We start from the raw sequence: 23,309 nt of genomic DNA, 5'->3' as shown, positions 1-23,309 counted from the left end.
ATGTCTAATCCTCGTGTTAACGTTTTACTCCAGTTCGACCTTTACATTATTTTCGGCTGTTGTAGTAAATACCGAAGACTACAAATTAACTACGCGACGTGGTACTAACTGCACCGGAATCTTAATTTTGCGAACCGCTCAGGAACATTTGTTTTTGCGCATTTACCGTGTGCGTACGTCTGCGTATGCGAACTCGAGAAGTGTTGTCACTGTACTCTTTTCTCCATTCTTTCTTTGAAATTTTTACATAATTTGGTGCACATCTATGAATTCAGATTAGAGGAGTAGTAAGTGCCGTATAGAGGCACCAACATCTCCTTGAGCACAGTTATTATTATTGCAACAGCCACTTGGCTGTCCTACCCGCACCTGTAGAAACATCGCAGCGCTGCGGAGCGCAGAAATTCTTGGTAACACATGAACCGAATGTCTTCTTGCCCGTCTGCAAGTACATGGTGCAGTGTCAGTTACACGACGTGCGACATTCCAGTGCGTCATTCTCCGTTTCTCCCCGCGTAACGAACAAAACGCCAAATGGCATTCGATACGAAATTCTGGCATATAATATGAAGCTTGGATGAAGAAACATGAGTCGGCCCTCTCGTCAGCAGCCTGAGTGAGCGCATAACAGCGCAGAACGTTCCTGCAGCAAGAGCAGCCAGTGAATCATGACAGCGAGCAAAGTACATAACTTCACCTGGCTTACACTCGCCACAGCCCTCGCTGTCCTCCCCATCATTCTCCCCCACTCTCTTTTGCGTTATGTCGTCCTTCAAGACTTGCATTCCCTCGTTATTTTTCTTGTATTTTTACTTTGTTGTTGTTGTTGTTGTTGTTGTTGTTGTTGTTGTTGTTGTTGTTGTTGTTGTTGTTGTTGTTGTTGTGCGTTTATAAACGGGGCGCCTGCGCAGCAACCAGAGATGCACGTTCGAGACGAATCCGACGCGTTAACCGCGCGTTCAAGCCAGGCGCTACTCAACATCTACAGTGTCAGAAGACCGAAATGCGGTCGCTTTGTTTTTCATTCATTATACGCTCCTGCGCGCAAGAGACGCGCGAGAAGGTCGGTTCGGTTGTCGAGAACAATGAGCGTCCTGCACGAGAGCAACTGGCATCGGCAGATGACCGGCGCGCGTGCGCCCGCCGCTCGTCGCGCACTCGGCGGAGCCGGGACAGGTGCGCCGCTGCTACTTTCGGCTGACGGCAGGAAGCAGTCAACAAGCACGGCGCCCAGGATGTGGACCGAGGCAGAACATTGTGCACCCTAAACACTTCGTACTGTGCTTAAGTGGTTCGTAAGAACAGGCACCGCAAACCATCGGGTGATCGAACATTATTCGTGCAGGCAGCCGGCCAATGACAAAACGCTTTTCCGAAAGAAAACCTTCGTGAATTGGGCCCCAGATATTATTAACGCGATAGCATTAAGGGCCCCGTGTCGCAGAAGATGCACTGTCGCCGTTCGGCGAAGTTGTCAGGGAGCGAAAATGTCCGCATATATTTAGGTATGTGCACATGTTACGCCTTGCTTATATGGCATGCGGTATATGCGGGTTATATTTCTACACCATTCTGCCACTAAAGTTGCTCATACCTTGTCTTACATTCTTGACAAAGTTATTCCTCGGAATTGTGAGAATGCCAGCCCATGCACAAACAAATGTCATGCAACAAAACACCAACAGCGCATGCCTTTTACGTTAAATCTTCCGGCTTAAATATTAATACTGCGAAACAATAACAGAAGACCGAAAATTATGTAATTTTTTTGGCGCGGCTGTGCACGACCTCCGGGATCGGCCCACGCAAGAGGCCGCGTTTCTACCAGAAAGCTCGCCTTCGTGCATAGCGTTCGCCGCCAGCGTTTCCCGGTAAACGTTACGGTTACATACGCTGCAGTTGCCGGGAAGCGTGAGCAGCAGTCAGGAATCTTTGAATGCTATCGCGTTCTCCAGTTAAAGGCGAAGCGTTAAGCGTCCTCCAAGTTTTTATTCGGAACTTCACCAGCATACGCGCAAAAGCACACATCCCGTTGTCGAAACACGAGATAGTGCGGAACTCAACTACAACTGATTGCCTATTCCTGCACATTGCCAAACATTCGACAAAGTGCAGCATATATAACTGGCTTCTTCTGAAATTCTTAAACATCTTAAATATCAGTGACCCTTACATTGTGAAATTTACATCGCGACCGCTCCACCATCCGTGATCATAACTGACGATTCTGTATCGCCTTAGACTCTGTGTCGCCATACACCTGTATTTTTTTTATCCTACCTTGTAATTTTTAAATAAATTTAAACATTCTGAATTAGTCACTTATGTTTGAGAATGTCGCAAGCCAAACATCATTAGTGCGAGTGAGAGGCTTTATGTTACTTTGATGGTATTCAAAGTAGCATAATGGTGATGGTAGTGATGGTAGTGACGCAGTGACGGTATTCCATACCAGGTGTTTCTGTTTACGCGGAACTGCCGTTGTTGCTGACATGTTACGTAGCTAGGCGGACATTAGCAGGGAAAGGAAATTTCGAGGATAATTTAGCTAATGGCGCAATATGTAATAATTCACTTTTTTATTACCAACTTAAAAGCACATGTTCTAACTGGGAAATTGAAACAGAACAGCAGCGAAGTCATCTCTGCTTAGTAGAAATATTAAGGCGAAAGCCTTGAGTGGCTCTTTGCAATGGCTCATACCCGAAAAAGGCGGCGTCTGGTCCAGTGATACAAAAGAAAAAAAAGTAGACGAGTCGTACAAAAAATCAGCAGCAGCGGCTCATACCCGAAAAACTAACATAATCTGGAATGGCTCATACCCCCGTAAGCAAGCAAAGATGCAATGGCTGAATATGAACGAAGAAAGAAAGAAAGAAAGAAAGAAAGAAAGAAAAGAAAGAACGCTAGAAGGGAAGACAAAATTAAAGAAAAAAGACGGAAAGAAAGCGAGAGCGAAAGAAAAAACGAAATAACCTTTCGATAGTGCATTAGGTGCTCGCAGGTGTCGTTGAGGAGACCGACCTACAACGCGATACGTTGACTTCGCACTGCAACTCGTTATGTCTTGCAAGAAGTCTGACCTCTCCAATCGGATAACCTAATGCATTTACCACGTGTGCAGCAGGCTTTCGCCTTCACGTTTCACCGGAGTGTAACGTGCTGCCAATATTTTAAGACTAACACCACTTTCGAGATATGCGACCATAACATTTTCTACAAAATACACTGGCCTTCCAGTTAACAGCTTCCCAAAAGAGAGAGAGAGAGAGAGAGAGAGAGATTGGCTGACAGAGAAGAGAGTTTGCAACGATCTCAACTGGAACGCCGAGGCATTTTTTAGCAGATTTCGAAAGTGATGCTAGCCAGATGTCTGCTAAGCAGCCATGATGCCACTACTCCTCGGCTTCAATTTCTCAATTAGAGCATGTGCCCTAAAGCTAGTAATTTAAATGTTAATAAGCACATTTTAGATTATTTGCGAAATTGTTGTCGAAATTTGCTTGCTGTTACTGTCCACTTTGCCACATACATAGCCTATCTGGAAAAACGGCAGGGGCCCAGATACGACAGCTGTTTTTTAATTATTATTAAGAGTTCGGGATAAAGCGAAACACCTGGTATATTGTTTTTCGTATATATACTACTTCAAGCAGCAGCATCAAAAGCCAGCGTACGCTCCCGCGCTCCTGGTGTGAATCACAAACTCGCCCAGCTTTCTAACACACGTTCGGGGAAGCTGCGCAACCTTAGCTCACATTTCCTCTTTGACGACCGTAACCAGTCGCCATTGCCATTTAGTCACTGCCAGGCTAGCATATGTATGACAGAGAAGTTCGACTCGCAGTGTTTGCCACAAAGTCATTCCCAAGCACTGCACTGCCACAGCATTACAACGTTACTTGGGGTGAACAACCGTCTCGATGCACCCGTTCGTGAATGAAAAACTTGGGGAAAAAAAAAAAGACGCGCAAGAGGACCAACGCGAGTAGTTCGGCCCGGCGTAATTCTCTCACGAAGTCAGTCGCGTCACAACACAAAATTTCTACAGCTTCAAGAACTTTGAGGTTTATAAGTTTCCTCACAGCACAGGATTTAAGAAGCGAGTAACGACAAGCACGGGATTTTTAGGAGACTACAGATACAGTGCTTCAGCTGCTCCCCACTAACATGACTCGCTCTTTTCTTTTTTCGTGCTATTTCACCAATGGAGCCTGAAGAATCTGTTCTACGGCTTAATATGTAAATATAACTGTTGAAGCTGCGAAAAAGTAAACATATAAAGGCCTTCATTTCTTCTGTACGCTCCCGCCTATGGGCCTTTAAAAAAACGGCCACAAGTGCGTGAGCGACATCGCCTCTCGTCATAGTTCCGCAAGCTCAACTTGTGTCATATAATCGCGCCAAGCGAACAAATCAAGTCTAACGCCGGGAAACAGAAATACTGAAAAACTTCCGTTCTGATCGCTGCGTCGCACTGAGTTGCGCCAACACGTTCGCCAGAAGAGCAGACAGAAATTAGGTGAAGTCACATCTGCTATAAAACTAAGGAAGGTTATGGCTAATCGTGTCTTCTTTCTCCATAAATGCGTTATCATCATCGCCTGCTGTATATAAATTTTTTTGCCTTTGTTCCCTTGTATGCACTCCTGCTTGTGTTCCTTCACACAAGCACGCCGCCTAGTATAAAGTATTCCGCTGTTATGTAGGCCCCTCTTGCTTTGGTTTTCTTTTGGTTCTTATCGTTTCATCCTTGGGCTATATACCACATCAAGCGTCTAGTTTACATCTCTGCAAGGAGAGAACGCTGGAGGACTAACTACGTGAAATATAGCCAGTTCACGTGCAGGCGCTCAAAAGCACCTAAATAACTGTGCTTTCAAGTAATATACTGCTACGAATGCGTTTCTGCATCCCAGTTACAACAATCGAGCATCTAGCGAACGTCTTATCGATGGCTTATACTTGAAATGGTGCGTATAGGATTTGAGAAATTCCGGCTTTTCTTGCGGGCGTCTTCATGCTATACGTGCACTTAATTAATGTGTGCCCTGTCAGTATGTTTCCCTGCATTTGTGCTGCCTTGGTATGAACACAGCTTCCTCATTCTAATTCATGGTGGCGGCACAGCGCAAGGGAACGCTACGCGAAGGAAGCGGCTTTGCTGGATAATGCATGACTTTCTGTTTTCTTGCCTGCCTTTCGCCGGTCTTGTTGTTTCTCAATTTTCTTTTTGTGATCTTAGCAATATCCTCCGTACATGTTGTTGCACGTCACATTAAAGTTCAGTAGAAAGTCAGTGTCTTGTCCTGTCTTTTTATTTTTTCCCCGTGTAGTGTTCCCTTACGCTATGCAGTCATGAATTTGTACCGACTAGTTCAACTCTTATTACTTCTACAGTTCCTTATTTTCTTTCTTTCTTTTTCAAGAACGCGTGGTTATTGATGTTGTGTCATGATGAAAAGGGCAAATATGTCCGTTTCTTCATGAAAAGGACAAAAATTGTTATGGAGACGTCGATGACAAATGTTCCGAATATTCCGCACGTTCGCAAATGAAAAAAAAAAAAGATATATTTTGCAGCAACAACTACACAAAAAATGATGCTGCTCAATTAAGCCAGCATAGGCCATGAAGAAATAAGCAGCCATACCACTTATTCTAAAGCAACACGCACACATGAATAGGAATAGAATAGTACAAGTCCTTCACATCAACGGAGAAAACTTCTCAGTCGATGTGAAGGACCTGTACTATTCTATTCCTCACGATGACCTGCTGTCAGATATTTCGCAGACAATCGATGAATTTGGTGTCACCCGTTTTCAGAATAACGCTGGGCTGTCAAGTAATCACTTTTTAGAACTTTCGAGCTTTTATTTGTTTTCAACGTTCATCACATGGAATGACACCATCTATTTGCAGAAAAACGGAGTACGCATCGGTTTGTGCATTGCCCCGCTCCTCGTGATTTATTTTTAGCTCGCCTAGATGTCGCCATGTCAGTGAACCTTCATCAGAGTAATGTTTTTAAAATATTTCGTTATGTGGACTACTTTTTGTTTTGTATTCAGTGTTCTCCGGCTGACCTTGATACTGAGGTTGCCATGGTAGTGCCAATAGTCAAAGAATGCCTTGCGTCCCTTGACGTTGCTTACGAGCTCCCACAGGATCACACGATCCGGTTTTTGGATCTACGCTTAGCTTGTTCCGTCATTCACACGTGTTGGTACTATGAACCTCGTGCTAACAAACCACTTCTTCCGTTTCATTCTGCACATTCTAAGTTGGTCAAGAGAGGCATTGCTAACCTTTGCCTAAATAATACTTTGAAAAAGTCGTGCCACCATACTGTTTCGTCTAGCTTTGCCTCTCAGTGCGAACGGCTTTCGCAGGCTGGTTATCCCGTGTCCCTACAAGTGTCAGTAGCAGAACAGATTCTAAGAGAGTTTAGAAAAGACAACCAGCACGAAGATAATCCTGCAACTACTCGGGGTAGGACTAGCATCATTCCTTATAGTCACACCGTCTCACATAATCTTAAGAAAATCGCCAAGCGAGCGAATATTCTTGTAGTGTTTTCTGCCCCTAACAAGCTTATGAGGATTTGCAAGCTCACTAATCCGCATAAGGAGGCTCCTCCTAGCTATGATAAGAATCACAAAAAGAAGTTCGTTAATTGCACACATTGTGTTGTTTATTGTTTTCCACTCAAGTGTAGAAAACGTTACGTTGGTCAAACTGGCCGATGGCTGAATGACATGCAGGCTGCGCGAACATGGTTACAATGCTAAGAATTGTATTACAGCTGGGGGGTTTCTTGCGCAGCACTGCAAAACGTGTGTTTGCGAACCTGCCTTAGAGGAATGCGTCATTCTAGGTCGTAGTCGTAATCAGCTCACAAGAGAAATCATCGAAGCAAAGGCTATCATAGGTCTGGGCCATGCATGTGTAAGCTCACCTTCATTATCATTATCAAGCAATGAACTGGCATATCTCCGACTGCAGCCACAGGCTGTCTGAATTTGTTTTCACATGGTTACTGTCTGTTTTGTTGCTTGGTTTGTGTAATTTCTTGACGTCACATGGTTCGCCGAGTGTACAAGTAGCCTTCTGTGTCATAAAATAAACCATCAGTTGGAAGTTAGCGCTCACTCTGTTCTCCGTTCCCTTTGGTTACCCCGTCCACCTTCCCTTTGCTCTTTCTGAGCTGCGCTATAAGCCTAAAAAAAGTCATGACATACCAACTCGCCCAAACTGCCACGCTTTTGACCTCCCTGGGGAATCTGTCCGTCTGCCTGAAACGCGTGACACAATGCGCTCCATGAGATATATACCAGGTCGTAAGGGGGTATATCTGAAAATACCTTATGCTAAACGCAGGAACGGGCGCCTAAGTGCCGCGCTCTCAAAAAAAAAGCATGGCTGAAAAAAAATGAAATGAGTCGCTGGAATCACTGCGCACGTAACCGTCTTATCGGCGTCCAGCGAAACGCCGTAAGCTGCCGTTTTCGACAAAGCAGGCGCGGTGGGAGCGCCAACAGTTAGCAGAAGAGCGACCCCTTTTCCCTCTGTTTTCGACAGCACCATCCGGCTATCGCTATAACTCAGATTTGAGGTTATTTGCTACGTCTTCGCGTGTTCCCGCTCATATTGCTCACGATAGTACACCCTTTGAGGTGTATATCTGCCACACAACGATAATCATCATCTGCCTTGCTTGCGTTTCCTTTCTTGAAAACGCCGCACCCGCTACTTTCCTGTCGGCAATGCTCTGTCATGCTGATAACGCGCATGCCGTTGGTTACTGGGTAGTACCGGGCTCACAGTGTTAAAGAAAGGAAAGGCGTAATTTTGTCTTAGAGTAAGCGGCGAGAACACGGCGCACAGCCGCCGCCGGAGTACGGTTGATCATTATTGATAATAGTTCGATGCTGATGGATAAGGCGCTAAAGAGCAATAACTGCTTGTAATGGTTGGAACGTCACCAGCGCACCTGGCGCCGCCACCTGCAGTAGTTTACTCGCAACAGCACTTCAACCTTGCGCCGCCGTCCGCAGCAGTTCGTGTCACAGCAGTGCTGTCGTTTATACTGGTCCGATCAAGTTTCATAAGATTCATAATGACACCGGGCTGCGTGGAGATGAGCTAGCGGCACAATGCTTACGCATACTTGAACTCCCAGAGGAGTTTCTGCGTGAATTTTTTTCACGTTGAAGTAAACAAAAAAAAAATGATCGCAAGAGCGCTTCCTGCTAAGGAGCTCGCAATCATTTGGCCGCTCCGGCTAGACCGGAAACAGATAACTGCGACAAATGTGCGATTAAGACTTCTACGTTGGGCAACAAAACCTTCAACGTGACTACCCACGTTGTGCGCAGTTGCAAGCATGTGGCGACAGTAACTTAATGTCATCGTCAGAGCGACGGTTAGAAAAGCTGAGAGCGTGGCGCATGAACGATGGGTTAACGCGGCACGCTACTACTTTGAAAGAGCTTTGAAATTTCCAAGAGTACACCCCAAAATTGACAGAATACAGGCAGAATAGATTGGTGGCATTAAACGCACAGTGGGCGCGCAGACTCGCCCTAAAAGCAATGTCGTGTCGGAACAAAAACCGTGAAATTTAACACGCTGTCTGCAGGTTGCTCGAACGCTCACGTGGAGTTGCAGAGCGAAAAATGAAGTCAACACGAGGAAAGCGCTTCATCGTCGAACTTCGTTTGGAACACGCCAGGAAGGCCGCTGCAGGGAAAATCGCGGTCTCAAAAGTGCAAGCTTGACCAGTTGGCAACTGATACTCGGTGAAGTGACAGACCCGACAAAGCACAAGCACGCCGCTGAAACAGTACGTAACGCTTCGACGATCGAAGCAGCACGGCAGCAAAACAATCTAACAAAGAGTACTCACCGAGAGACACAGGCGGACGGTGCAGCTGTAGAGCACCGGGTGCAGCAGACGACGCGCGCGCTCACGATCGAAGCAGACAGCGGTTCACGACAGACTCCATAAAACGACAGCAACGCCTCGTTTCGCCGCGCTGGCTGCGCGCCTGTGCGCGCAGTGAAAATAAGCAGTGGCAGGCGAGACGCGAAGGTCGACGTGTTATCTTTCTTGGTTGCCTCGTTCTATAAACGAGCAACGTCGAAGACCCCGCATTACCGGCGTGAAACGCGGTTGCGTCACACCCGCTGATTACGAGCAATGGCGACTCGAGCCAGGGTCTGCGCGCGCTATCGGTTCTCTCCTCCTCACCTGCCATCCACTCCTCCCTTGGGGCTCTCCGCACCCACGCCGTTTCTCTTCCTCTTTCCGTTCCACGGGGATGTTTACGCCCCCGCTGAGCCTTCCAGTGAAGCCGGACGCCGTTGTCGGGAAACGAAACTTCTTATTTCTGCATCGCAATACGGCTTTGTGTGCTACGAAAGGAGCAAGTGGTGCTCTTGTCAAATAATTCAATTGTTCACGCCAACTTGTTTAGCAAAAACGTTAGCGCCGCTTTGGTCCTTGCTCGCACTGCCTGTGGATTATCGAGAGCGCGAAAGAGAAAAAGAAAGAAAGAAAAACTAACAAAAACAAACGCTGCGCTTTTGTCAAACTACTCTTCTTACCTTTTTTTTTTTCTTTACGAGATATGTAACGAAAGAGAGAGAGAGAGATGAGGAGGCCTCATTTTCATAGCAAATACACCCGCTGTTAAGGCAGCCTTTGTCTGACTTGTGCACACGATGGAAGCGGTACAAAAATGTCGTGGACACACTCAGTGAGTTGCAAGGGTTGATATGCCACTTATCTGATGTACATGTAAAACAGGAAAAAGTAGCACTTGCGGAGCGTGTGCAGAAAAAATACCTGTATAACTTTTGAAACATTTAATCAAGGAAGGGCTCAGTCCTCTAAACCTCCGCGCAAACATCCGTATGTATTGGTTAAACCTCCCTGTACCACAAGAATCCAAAATCAAGAAATGGGCTGACAGATGGAATAGCGCACTGTGCACTGTGGTATAAAGGTTGTTTATAACCTTTATACCACATTGTACCATAAGGTTAATTTATATTGTAATTTAGGAAATATACGCCCCTTCTGTGGAGTGCTCTGGGACATTAACTGTGGGGCGCAAATTTTATTATTTCGTTCCGAAGAACACATCCCTTACGTCCTATGCCACTATCAGATTTTATAAAGATCAAGGTGAGATTAACTTGCGATTGTTCACGTAGAGGAAACTGATATCCGAAGAATGATTTGTCCTCCAATGCATTCTCACTAATATCCCGACGTGTCTTACAGAGCCGCTGCTTTGTAAACCTAGCTTAGCTACGACTTAAACTCAGGAGATCTCTGCTCTCTTGAAGACTACAATGAAAGTATGGTGTCGTAAGTTTCTGAGATCATTCGTAATGAGTATTCTTCACGTTAGCCGCAGATTTATTTATTTCTGCTGAAAGAAAACTCGGCGTGCACAGAAATGCAATTTAATGAGAGCTGTTTGCCGTTGAACAAAGAAAAAGAGAAGCTCACATGCCTAAAGGTGTCAGCATCACCTTCATGCGCAATAGATTGAAAAAAAAAAAAAACATGACCAACCATTTGCCGCTGCCGAACCAGTTTGATGATCACGGCGCAACAGCCAGTCTGACACGAACTAAAAGCACTGCAACACTCTAGAGGATAAACGTTTTCACGAGGCATACTTACAGTTGTCAATAAGCATATCACATATGCGTCGGAATGCGGCAGCAGCGCTACACATGCCGCGGTTAATGAAGCGGCGCGAGACCCCCATCGTTTCACGTAACGAAGTTTCCTATCGGGAAAACTCGTCAGTTTAGCTTGACGAGTCGCTGGTTTTATTTATGAGATTCGTACTATAGGAGGACCCTGCAAGCCGCTGGGCATTTCTCCACCTCCGCTCAGTTTGCAGCCGCCTAAGTCCGAACATTTGCAATACAGAATAAAAGGACACGTGAGTTTTCATGTACTGCGCAGTTGCTTCAGTTGCCGCCAAACTCCAGCTGTGCATGTGTAGTCATCGGTGCCCAGCGTCCCCTCGTCGCCCATAACGCGGTGCGGCGGGACCACCGCGCTTGTTTGCTTTGTCAACAATGACCGGCACGAGGACGTGCGAAGGAGAGCGTTCTCACCACGGCAACAAATAAGGCCTCTCGTTAATCAGCACGTTATATCGTACTCCAAGGCCTTATCGCTGCACAGTTACATAACGCACGCGCGAGGCAATCCTTGTCGTTAGTGATCTCGTTTCGTGACCTTCTTATGTTTTGCTTTTCTCTTTCGACGTGACTTTGCAAAGAGAGTTTGTTTCACTAGTCAAGTGCTGGCAGATGTCCAATCGATGAACGTGTGCCAAAGCCTTGATGAGGAAGGCTTTCGCGCTGGCCGTTACGCGTCATTGAAGCCGACTTCTGCAAAACGGTGAAGTACACTGCACTGCGAGCAATTGTGCGCTGACTCGCCACAAATGACGCCGCAGATTTGACACGTTTTAGAGAGCTTAGGCGCAGGCAGCCCGCTCACTGTCTGACGCAAGTGCAAAGTTGTGGCACCTTCAGTTTGAAATTAGCAATTGTTTGCCTATAGGCTTCACCCTCGACGACACTCTCGCGTGCACGTTTAGGCAACGTGTGCTGGTTCTGGTTATTTTGTTCTATTTGTTAATGTTCTAGCAAACTGCCAGTATAAAGGGCCATCATTGCAACTATTGAAAAAGGCATCAGCAAGAATGAAGCTGTCGCTGACTCTGTAAAGGAAGCAAGGCAAAATATTTCTAAAACGATCGATCAGCTGGCAGACGTTGTCGGCGACATGAATAACCCTATGGGAAAGAATAAGCTTACAATTAAAGGTTTAAGGTTTTGAAGGGATAGAATGCATCTGAACAGATTGTCAAGAACATTTGTTTTTTCTACGCACGTCGAGATAACAACTGGTGACGTCGAACGGGCAAAACGTGTCGGCAAAAGGCGACCAAGTTTTTGACAGGCTCGACATAGTTCAATTTCTCAATTTAAAATCGAAGACCGAAGCTCTGCGCGATGCATTCAAATTGAAGATCATGGCTTGCCCTAAAGTCTGCATCGACGTAAAAAAGAAAAAAAGACTTCTCACCTAACGTTCAATTAGCACGGAAAAAGCTGTGCGAATTCGCGAACAGCAATCGCGAAAACAACGAACGTTTTTCTGTTAACAAGCTTCAAGCTGCGATTTAACAAGCTTAACATGCATGACAAAGTTTAGCAATATGATCCAGCCACGTACAGTACAAACGCTGTCATCGAGGCTTCTGCTAGGACGTCCAACACAACCCGATGACAGCCCACAGCTTCCCATGTTGCGAATTCAGCTTCAGTGCCTCTGGCGAACTTTTGCAAATTATATCGTAAGCTTGACGTTTTAAAAGCTACCTCGCATGCTTGCTCAATTGACATCACTATCGGTATGAAAACCTGGCTATCAGACGGCGTAGGTATACAGCAGCTACATTTGGCTTCCCTCATTTGCAATTTATGAAAAAAAAACAAACCTTTCTCTCGGGGAGGGGTAGTGAAAACCGCGATTAACGATCGAAGTTACAGTTCTGCTGTTGCCATTGATGCACCCCTCGAAATAATTCTCATGTCTCTGGATCTTGGCCATAATAAATGCATCATAGGTGCCTGGTATCGACTACCTGGTAGCCATCCGGAGTTAGTTAATCTTAACGAAGCGATAGATAACATCTTAAACAGGTATCCAAACCGTTTCCTTATTCTCGGCGGCGATTTCAACTACCCTTCCGTTTACTGGTCATCATGTCAAGTCACGTCCCACACTAATCGATTTAAATGCTTGCAGTTCCTCCAATCACTCCAGTTTCGCAAACTAACCCACCATGTACACGAACATATTCGTGGTGATCATGTTCTGGACTTAGTTTTAACAAATCAACCCGACCTCATCACCACCCGAGTATTAGAACAAAAAGTGGTCACAAGATTGTGCATTGCTCAGTCTCACGTTCCCATGTCGAGAAATTTCAAGCGAAAAAGCGCATATTGAATTATGCGTGTGCGGAAAATTTAAAAATTATTCATATGTTAGGCACGTTTTGTGCTGACTTTCTAAACTTTACAAATCGTTCAACTAAAGAGAATTGGCGTTGTTTTTCGCAATAAATCTAAAAGAAATAAGAAAATGCTGCGTTCCAAAACGTGACCATGACCTCGAAGTATGATATCCGTGGTTCAAGCGAGATGTCAAAAGTAGCACAAACAAAAAGACAGCGTACAGAAAGGCTACTTAGACTTAAACTACTTAGACTGGCAAAACTACAGAAAGATTTCGAAGGTAACTGAAAATTTTATTATTGAAGGTAAAGAAAACTACTTTAATTTTACTCTTTCCAGTATCTTAAAAACCAATCTGAAAGAAATTTGGAACGTTATAAAGCCAAAAATAATGAGACATTCCAGTCTATGAAGGTGGATGGCCAGCGAAGCTGTTTAGCATACGACACAGAGGTGACACAGAATTTTGAACAAAGGCACGAACTGATTTACCGTGATTTTTATATACATTCGCTTGGACGACGGGAGCACCGGCCCGAGGAGCCGGGGGAAACTAGACACGCGTGACGTTTCGACGGGACCGCCGCCAGGGGAGAGCGGAAGGAAAGGAAAGGAGATACGCAAGCGCTTGGAACACCGACAAAGAGAGGGCGGTTCTAACTTAGACATGGCCGACGCGGGTCAAAGTGAAGTTTTGTTCCTGCAGCTTAATATACCTGATACGGGTTGTATTTGGACCCAATATATTAAACTTATTTTTGCAAGTTGGCGGAGTGCTTGAAGCCTGCTTCACCTCCGCCGCGGGTCGGCCCGTTATTCCACTATTTTCGGTATCGGCCCACGGTTTTTGGTCTATGGACATCGACCCGCTGGAAACTGGCCATATACAGCTTTGCTGTAAAAACAATCAGCCAGCTCCGTCACTATTCAATGAAAGCGGAAATTTCTTATCACCAGAAAGTAGCACCGCTGAATCTAATAAACATTTTACCCGCGTATTTACTGGTGAATTGCCACTTGCGAATCCCACTGACTACCTTCCAGAACCTAATATCTCATTTCCTTTTTCACCTAGCGTGACGTCAGCACACGGTGTAGCCTGTAAAATCGACCGTTTGCGCTCAACACAAGCCTGGGGTTCGACTGCATCAGTTCTGAACTTTTGATGATAACTTGTTGGCATTCACCACAGTTAGTTTCGTCGATACTCCAGCAATCCCTCGACTCAGGTTCGTGTGCCAGAGGACTGATGATCCACTTATATCCTACCAATATTTAAATCGGGTGTAAAGACTGGTTCGAACAGCTAACGACCAACTCCCCTTACATCTGTTTGCTGCAAGCTGATGAAGCATATTCTTTACACACATATTCTGAACGACTTCTCATTCAACAATCAACATGGCTTCCTAAAAGAATTACCTCAAACGCAACTATACGAGATAGTAACAGACCTTCATTACTCTTTGCACAATCATTTCTCAGTCGACGCCCTTTTTATATACTTTGAGAAAGCCTTTGTTAAGGTAATACATAAGCGTTTAATGCTTAAAATTCTCAATTTGCAGCTCGACCTAAATAGAAAGTGGTGGATCGAATAAGTTTTATATATTAAAATGCAGACAGTTAAACTAGGCAATTATATTTCCAGTTCAGCATGGTTAAATCAGGTGTGCCTCGAGGGGTTGTGTTAGGCCCTCTACTATTTCTAATATCTACGCATAAATGACATCGCTTCAAACATAACTTCTTCAATCAGTATTTTTGCCCACGATTGTGTAGTGTATGAAACCATAATTAATCCCTCGGACGTGGACGCCCTACAGATGTATCTCTTTTTGCTTTCAGAATGGTTTAATAGATGGCAAATGAATATAAACGTACACAAAACAAAACATGATAAGTTTTCCTCTAATGCTAATATTTTTAGGTGTTACTGTTATAGCAAATCTAAACTGGACAGCCCATATATAGGGCACATCATTTCTAAGGCCTTTAGGGAACCGGGACTTCTGAAACTTCGGTTACATCTTGCTAATGAAGGGGCCATACTCCTTGCGTATATTTCAATAATACGGTTTTCTTTGGAAGTTGCTTCCGTTATAGGGCATCTCCACCAAGCTCCTCTTACAAATATGCTCGAAGCAGTGCAGAACATCCCGTTTCATTATATCATCATATGCACGGTACCAAAGCGTATCCGCTTTGAAAGAATCCCTTAATGTCAATCCACTTACTATGCGCATAAAGCTTTCCCGGCTATCATTTTTTTATTCACTATTCCATAGTAATGCTCCGTTTGCGCTTGTGCATATACTGACAGCACCTCATACCTCATCATGACTCGACCATTGCTGTAAAGCTTGCCCAATATTTGCACGCACGAACAAGTATCAGAACTTACCGTCAGCCTGATCAATTACAGACTGGAACTCATTGCCATCCAACATTGCCGTCATAAAAGAGTCAGTTTCCTTTCTTCAGTCATTTTAAAACTTTCTAGAAGAAAGCCTTCCACTTGTTTCGTAATGTGTTCAATAATTGCTTTATGTATACCTTCATTTTTAAAGTCATGTGTCATTGCATGTCAATTATACTGTTCTTCCCTTATTTCGGACCGCTTATTACGGTCTTTTTTTCAAAATTAAAGAAACCTAAGGTCGTCATTTTGACACGATCGCTTAAACCAAGTTCGAATCGCAGAAGGCTGCTCGACTCCTTCCGAAAGGAACACGTCCAGCACATATTCCCGAAGTGGCAGGAACGCTGGGGGCGCTGTATTGCTTCGCAAGAGGAGTATTTCGGAGGCGACAGTGTTTGAATGCACATAAATTACTTTCGTCAAGAACAACTGACACCAGGGGTCAAACACTTGAAGATTTTATCCTAACAAACGACATATGCCTTTTAAACACCGGTGCGGCAACTTACTACTGCCCAATCACAGGAGCTATGAGTTGCCTAGATCTGTCACTGTGCTCTCCATTTCTTTTTGGCGATTTTCAGTGGAGTGTTATTGCGAACCCCTATGGTAGTGACCATATGCCTGCTATCATTAAACGAACATCTCCTTTTCCTACCATCCCACTGAGGCCACCCCGTTGGAAACTCCATCTAGCAGACTGGCCTCTCTTTACTGAAAAAGCGACTCTGGATAACATATCAGAAGAGTTAACCATAGACGATATGAATGACAAGATCGCCGCCTGTATACTTGCTGCATCAGCAGAAACAATCCCACAATCGTCTGGCTTCCGAAGAAAAAACCTAATACCCTGGTGGACGAAGGAATGTACGCAAACAAAAAAACTACAAAGCATAGCGTGGGGTATCTTTCGGCGATACCCAACACAAGATAATCTACTCTCTTTCAAAAAAGCAAAAGCGAAAGCCAGCTACACACGCAGACAAGCCGGAAGACAGTCATGGAAAAAATTATGCCTCGTCTATAAATAGCTCAATAACATCCCAACAAATGTGGGATCAGGTTCGTAAGTTTACAGGCGACTACGCTTCTTACACTATCCCCATACTCTCACCTCCAGGCACGCAAACAAATATAGAAGAACAAGCAGACATATTAGGGCAGCATTTTCATGATATATCAAGCTCAGAGAACTACTCTGCTGCATTTCTAAACCATAAGCAATCAGCAGAAAAACTCAAACTTCCGAGCACTGGAAGTTCAGAGAGATTGTATAATGCCCCCTTAACACTTCCGGAAATCAATAGAGTACTCACCACTGACAAAAAAACAGCACCTGGTCCGGACAGTGTACATTACGCAATGCTCGCTCATATATCTCCTGATGCAGTTGAAACCTTGCTTCGGTTTTTTAATAGAATCTGGGAAACGGGAAAAATGCCGAAAGAGTGGAAGAAAGCCATCATTATCCCTTTCTTGAAAGCTGGAAAACCTCCCACAACAGCAACCAGCTACAGGCCTATAGCACTCACAAGTTGTCTGGCAAAGTCTTATGAAGCCATTATAAACATAAGATTGGCATACGTCCTTCAAACGGAGAACCTGCTAGATAACCATCAGTGTGGGTACAAGAAAGGTTGCTCGGCAACGAACCGCCTAGTCCGGCTAGAACACGAGATACGTGCGGCCTTTCTACACAAGCAATATTGTCTCACAGTTTTCTTTGATCTAGAAAAGGCGTACGACACAACATGGAGGTTTGGTATTTTAAGGGACTTAGCAGATTTAGGAATCCGCGGTAGAATGCTTAAATGTCTAGCTGATTTCATGTCCGATCGAACATTCCAAGTGCGTTTAGGAACGGTGCTGTCCCGCGTATTTATTCAAGAAAACGGTGTACCTCAGGGATACGTATTAAGCACAACATTGTTTGTGGTGAAAATGAACTCGGTCAATAAGGTAATTCCATCCTGTGTAATGCATTCTTTATATGTGGATGATCTACAAATTGCGTGTCGTGCATCGAACCTGACATCCTGCGAACGGCAAATTCAAATTACATTAAACAAACTAACACAGTGGGCGTCTGAAAACGGTTCTCGTTTCTCAAAAGAAAAAACTATTAGTGTTGTCTTTACATAAAAAAGAGGCCTACAACCAGATCCCACCCTTAAGCTACAAGAAGCCACACTACCAGTAAAACAAGAACACAAGTTTCTGGTTGTTCTGTTTGATAAAAAGTTGAACTTTCTCGCTCACATAAAGAGCGTTAAAATAAAAGCGGACAATGCACTTAACGTCCTCAAAGTCCTGTCCCGGAAGCGCTGGGGCTCTGATCGTGAATGCCTGCTACGCATCTACCGTACTTTGGTGCGCAGCATGTTAGTTTATGGTAGCATCATCTGTGGTTCAGCCAGACAGTCTTACGCCCGACGACTAGATCCAGTTCATAACTTTGGACTACGACTGGCAAGTGGTGCTTACAGAACATCGCCTGTCCAGAGTCTGTATGTTGACTGTAATGAACCTCCTTGACAGCAGCGCAGAGTGCTACTAACTTTTTCTTACGTACTCAGAATTCAGTCCTCACCACAACACATATGCTTCAACATTGTCCCACAGTGTAACTATCGCTTACACTAAACAAACAAAGCAAACATGATTAAGCCGCTTGTCCTACGATATGAGGAATATATTCGGGAGAATGACATTCCTCGCGAAGTCCTTCAGGTTGCGAGAAAGCCACAGCGTTTGCCACCGTGGCACGATTTCGCACCGTTATGTGATTGGACATTGACACATTTAAAGAAGAAAGACACCCCACACGAACACATTATACAAGAATTCCGCTTTCTACAGGACAAATATCAAAAGTACACGGAATTTTACACTGACGGCTCTAAAACAAAAGAACACGTGGGTGTGGGGGCCATAACAGAACATTGGGAAAGAAGTATTCGTTTGCCACAGCACGCCTCTGTCTACACAGCTGAAGTCTATGCAATATGGACTGTGGTTAAAAAGATCATCGCTTAAAAACACGAAAACACAATCATATACACTGATTCATTAAGCACGCTGAAGGCTCTTCACACGAAATCCGAATGTGAACCCCTGATAGGGGATATCTTAAACATGATAACAATAAACAAATACGGCAGGTCAATTAAATTTTGCTGGGTACCAAGCCATGTTGGTATACCGGGTAACGAAGCAGCGGATAGATGCGCATCGATGGCAGCGTACAATGACATAATAAACACAACACTTCCATATAAAGATAGTATCCGTGCCATTAGGAAGGCCTTAACGTCAAAGTGGCAACACGAATGGGACCATTGTACAGAAAACAAGCTACATCTTATTAAACCAGTAATTGGCGAGTTGAAATAATGCAGTCACCAGAAACGGTTCTACGAGGTGATCTTGTGTCGACTTCGAATTGGACACACACATCTGACGCACAATTTCTTCCTCCGAAAAGAAAACCCGCCAACCTGCGAAAAATGTCGTGAAACTCTTACAGTCATGCACATCCTAATAACATGTCCACACATCGACACACTGAGACGGAGGTTTTTACACAGCCTGTATAATTTGCACACTCCATTACACCCTGCCCTATTACTAGCAGATGATCCCCTAGTGCCATTTGCTAACCTGTCCGACTTTTTAGAAAAAACTGGAGATTTACACCAACTATAATGTAATACAGGTTTACCTGCTCTAACGTTGCGTTTCATTTTGTCTTGTGTCTGGCGCAGCATGGCCCTAGTTGCCTTTGTGCCATTAAGCCCAAACTAACCAATCAACCATCAGCCACTCTCGAAACTTTTTGGCACCACCTTGTATTAGAACGGCTCACTTGCGCAGTCACTTGACGCATGTTATTATTGTTTTTTGTCATACACTATATACAGAATAGGGGGATAAGACATATGCCTCTTAACAGCAACTTTGAAATTAAATTGGTGGGTTTAATCCCTCGAAACTGCTCAGTGGGTTATGAGAGACGGCCGGGGGTCTTCGACGACAACCCGGGGGCATCCAACGTGCACCAAAATCTAGGAGCGTTCTTGCATCGCGTCGAAGTGCGGTCGCCGTAGCCGGGAGTCTAACCCGCGGCCTCGTGCTCAGCGGCCGAACGCCATAGCCACTGAGCAATCGCGACAGGTAGCGGCGAAACAATAAAGAATAATTTCACGCTTACATTCAACTTCCGCACGAAGATTAGCTATAACTTTCCGCTGACTGTTTCTTAACCGGCGTAAAGAACGGGGGTTAACCGAGCGGCCCGATTTTAATAATCATATCATGAGAAGCCAACAAAGACACCAAGTCCCACGTCTTCGCATTACGTGGGATCGTTCCCCACCTGCGGCAAGTTGTTTTTTCATCCACTTTCATTGCAATTAATTTATAATTTCTTTAATTCAATCGGTAAGTACAAGTGATTTCCCCTATGTTTTCCTTGGTGTCTGTGTATGTTGGCTTCTTGTGACAACCGGCGTATGGTACACAAGCTAGGCAAACTGAATCGTAAAGCATGGGACGGAGGAGCAGGCGCTCTGCACGCGCTACAAGATATCGACCATGGTTTCTTGAGCCTCTCTTGATTCCTAGGCTATTTATACCTGGTACAACCGTACTCCAGTTCATTTCGGTCCTTCTCCGTACAAATAGTGAAGGAGTGAACGACTTTCTTTCCGATGTCGTGCAGTCGTCCCAACCTACCACGCTTTGAAGAGCTGTATATAGAAGGAATCAAGCTGTAAATTATGCCTGTCCCTCACGTACTACTTACTAACTTGAGGCATCTTGATGTATTAATTAATCAACTAATTAGCATACGAATAAATAATTATAACCAGCAATTACTTAGCACCAAAAATATTTTATTATTTATTTACACTACTCGTGCGTGAACAGAGAGAGCAGACAGGGTAAAGGTCAACCAGAACTGACTCCGCAGGGATACCCTAAGCCGGGGAAGGTGAAGAAGGGACAAAAAATGAATGGGAAAAGAGAGTGTTGATCCACGTACGTACACACTCGAGAGTTGGTCACACAGTCACATGCAGTAAAGGCCAGTGGACACGATAAAATGCAGCAGTGTGGCTTTCTGCATCGCAAAGTCACGACGCCACGTTTCGAGATATTTCTGTGAACGGTTTATCCTCTCTAAACGACTCAGACTCGGATCTATCGTCTAACCGACTATCCATTTTCGAAGGAACAGCAGCCGTGTAACAGGTGCTACGCGGTTTTGTAACTTTGTGCAGAAGGGAATTAGCAATGGTGCAACATAGCAGTGTACATGCGGAATTATCATATAGCATACGTAGCAACTTGCAATGCAGCAGAGTAGCTCGAAGCTACATGGTGCATAGTTGAGCGACCGCCCAACGGCGTTGGGCTCTGGTTCGATGCCCAGACCACGATGAATATTTCGTCAACTGCGAAGCTTTCTTTCTGAGAAACCTCTTTCTTTTGTGGCTTCGTGTTCATAGTCGGCTGAATGACATTTTTCTTTTCCTCTCATCTACAACCCCCCCCCCCCCCTTGCGGATTTTCATAGAGCTCATTTGCAAGGCAAGCAGCGTGTTTTCAAATTTTCAACATCTAGGATGCCAGTAAGCAAATAATAATAATAATAATAATAATAATAGTAATAATAATAATAATAATAATAATACTTTCTTGATAGCTTGAGAATAATACAGTGCAAGAAGCGGGCCTGCCAAAGCCGCAGTGGGCTTGAACGGCAGTGCCTGGCAGACAGCGACAGAGCCATCAGTAACACGTTATTAGTTTGTAAACAACAGTGAAGAAAAACACACACACATGACAGGCTTCCGATCACGCGTTAATGTGTCTAAGAGCTTTTCTGAGAACATATTTCGTCTGCACATCTTGTATGCTTTGGGGAAGAAAATTAACCATTGCTGGGACATAATAGCTACGGAGTCTTCGACCGTATCTCGTCTTACAGCGGGGTGTAACATAAGGATTCTTTGGTCTCCGGCAACGAACAGGCACATAAGGAATTTTGTACTGGCTTATCCAAAAACGCTTTAAGACAACAGTTTCTAGCAGCAAAGAATTGAAATCAGGTAAAGACAAAGTTTTGAACACATCAGATTTGGGGGAGACATCATATGCAACATGCTTCAGAATACCACGAAGGACGGAATTGACCCGGTTTACCAAATGTTGAGCGCCATGACCATATTGTAGATATCCCATACCGGATTACACTGTAGCATAAGGCATGTACTACAAGTTCTCGGACAGACAATGGCATGCAAAATTTAATATTATACAAAACACATGACACTGCGCGGAGTTTTTGACAAATATGTGCGAAATGAGAGTTCCAGGATAAATCACTGTCAAAAAAAGAAGACCAATGTATTTAATTGAACAAGCGTATTGCACAGGGTCACAGGAACAAGGATTGCAATGTGATGAGTGCAAATATAATGGGGACGATAGGGTAACTTGCTTGACAGGGCTGTGGAAACAGATTAGTTGAGTTTTGGACGCATTGATATCGACTAAATTATTCCGAAACCAGTCCATCACTTTTGTTGTAGCCATTTGTAAAGAAGAGATGGCGTCAGTGTAACTTCGAGCGTATGAAACAAGGACAGTGTCATCAGCATACTGATATAATTTGACGTTCACAACTTTAGATAAATCGTTGAAATATAAATTAAATAATAACGGACTTAAAATTGAACCTTGGAGGACGCCACCTTTAATTTCGGTTAGGTTGCTACGAAATTTTCCAATAGACACAAGTTGGTGCCCGTGAGAAAAGTTTTTCAGAAGCCACAAAAACGCACCCCGAAAGCCTAGCAAAGCAAGTTTGGTTAGTAGTATGCTATGATAGACGCTGTCAAACGCTTTACGGACGTCGAGAAACAGTGCACAAGCAATCTGATTGTGTTCAAACGCAGAGTTTAGTGCATCGGAAAAATCTTCGAGCAGCAGCTGCGTACCCCGATTCGGCACAATGCCATGCTGGCTAGAAGATAACAGGCCATGATTGTTTAAAAAGCTGCTCATTGTCTTGAGCAGATGTTTTTCCAATATCTGCCTCCAATGCATGAGAGGATTGAAATAAGCCGGTAGTTTTCGATATTGTTGCGTGCGCCACTATTAAAAAGAGGAATGACCAGCGCATTTTTCAGATTATCGGGAATGATACCAGTGGTAATAATATTGTTTAAAATGAGTAGTAGCACATGTTTTATTGCTTCGAAAGTTCTGCGCAGCTCTAATATTGAAATACCATCAATTCCTGGAGACCTATTTGGTTTTAGACTGAAAAGGATTGATTTCAGACCATGTTCCGAAAACATGGGAAGAAAGGCGGATTCTGAAATACTAGTTTGCAATGTGCAAATATCTCGATGAGGTTTCACAACACCAGACACTTTTGAAAAAAAATGAGTTAAAATCATTAGCGGTGGCAGTACCATTTGAAGAAAAACGAGACATCAAATCAACATGGCGATTAGCGTTTACATCACCACCTCTAAGATTGTTAGTTAGAGACCATGTTTTCCTGCTGTCACAACGAGCGTCCGTAAATTTTTCTCGTATGTTATTACGTTTTGCTAGACGTATCATACCACTGACCTTATTTCGAAGCTCTTTGAACAGAAGCCGCAAAGCAGTACATTTAGGACTTCTCTTTGTTTGAATCCATAACAAGTCTTTTGCTTTTATTGCCACGAGTATTTCTGTCGACATCCATTTTTGGTCCAAGTTACGTTGTTTGATTTTACAGACCCGTGTAGCTGCAAGC

The 23,309-nt window shown here is 44.3% G+C and overlaps 1 protein-coding gene and 1 non-coding gene across 9 annotated transcripts in view; one reads left to right on the top strand and one right to left on the bottom strand.

Annotated features, from left to right (window-relative positions):
• The window catches only part of LOC126547333 ((Lyso)-N-acylphosphatidylethanolamine lipase-like), a 129,117-nt gene extending 110,146 nt beyond the window's left edge, over nucleotides 1-18,971 (bottom strand). For 2 of the 8 annotated variants that reach the window (XM_050195302.3, XM_055062703.2), the window contains exon 1: nucleotides 8,912-9,226. Coding sequence is in view for 5 of the 8 variants with exons in the window: in XM_055062695.1 (XP_054918670.1) it covers nucleotides 7,245-7,326 (82 nt within the window). In the remaining 3 variants the exon portion in view is untranslated. Of the gene's footprint in view, nucleotides 1-7,244; nucleotides 7,342-8,661; nucleotides 8,746-8,911; nucleotides 9,229-9,256; nucleotides 9,362-16,809; nucleotides 16,915-18,895 lie in introns of those variants that run through there. The other 6 variants (XM_055062696.2, XM_055062697.2, XM_055062700.2 and 3 more) reach the window with 6 other exon arrangements.
• LOC126547486 (U2 spliceosomal RNA) lies at nucleotides 13,725-13,915 on the top strand. Its single transcript, XR_007602735.1, has one exon. It is a non-coding gene; the product is annotated as a U2 spliceosomal RNA (small nuclear RNA).
• Nucleotides 18,972-23,309: the final 4,338 nt, after the last annotated feature.

The sequence above is a fragment of the Dermacentor andersoni genome, chromosome 1 (assembly GCF_023375885.2).
Source record: "Dermacentor andersoni chromosome 1, qqDerAnde1_hic_scaffold, whole genome shotgun sequence".
NCBI lineage: Eukaryota > Metazoa > Arthropoda > Arachnida > Ixodida > Ixodidae > Dermacentor > Dermacentor andersoni.
This window is presented reverse-complemented; position numbering and strand designations above follow the sequence as displayed.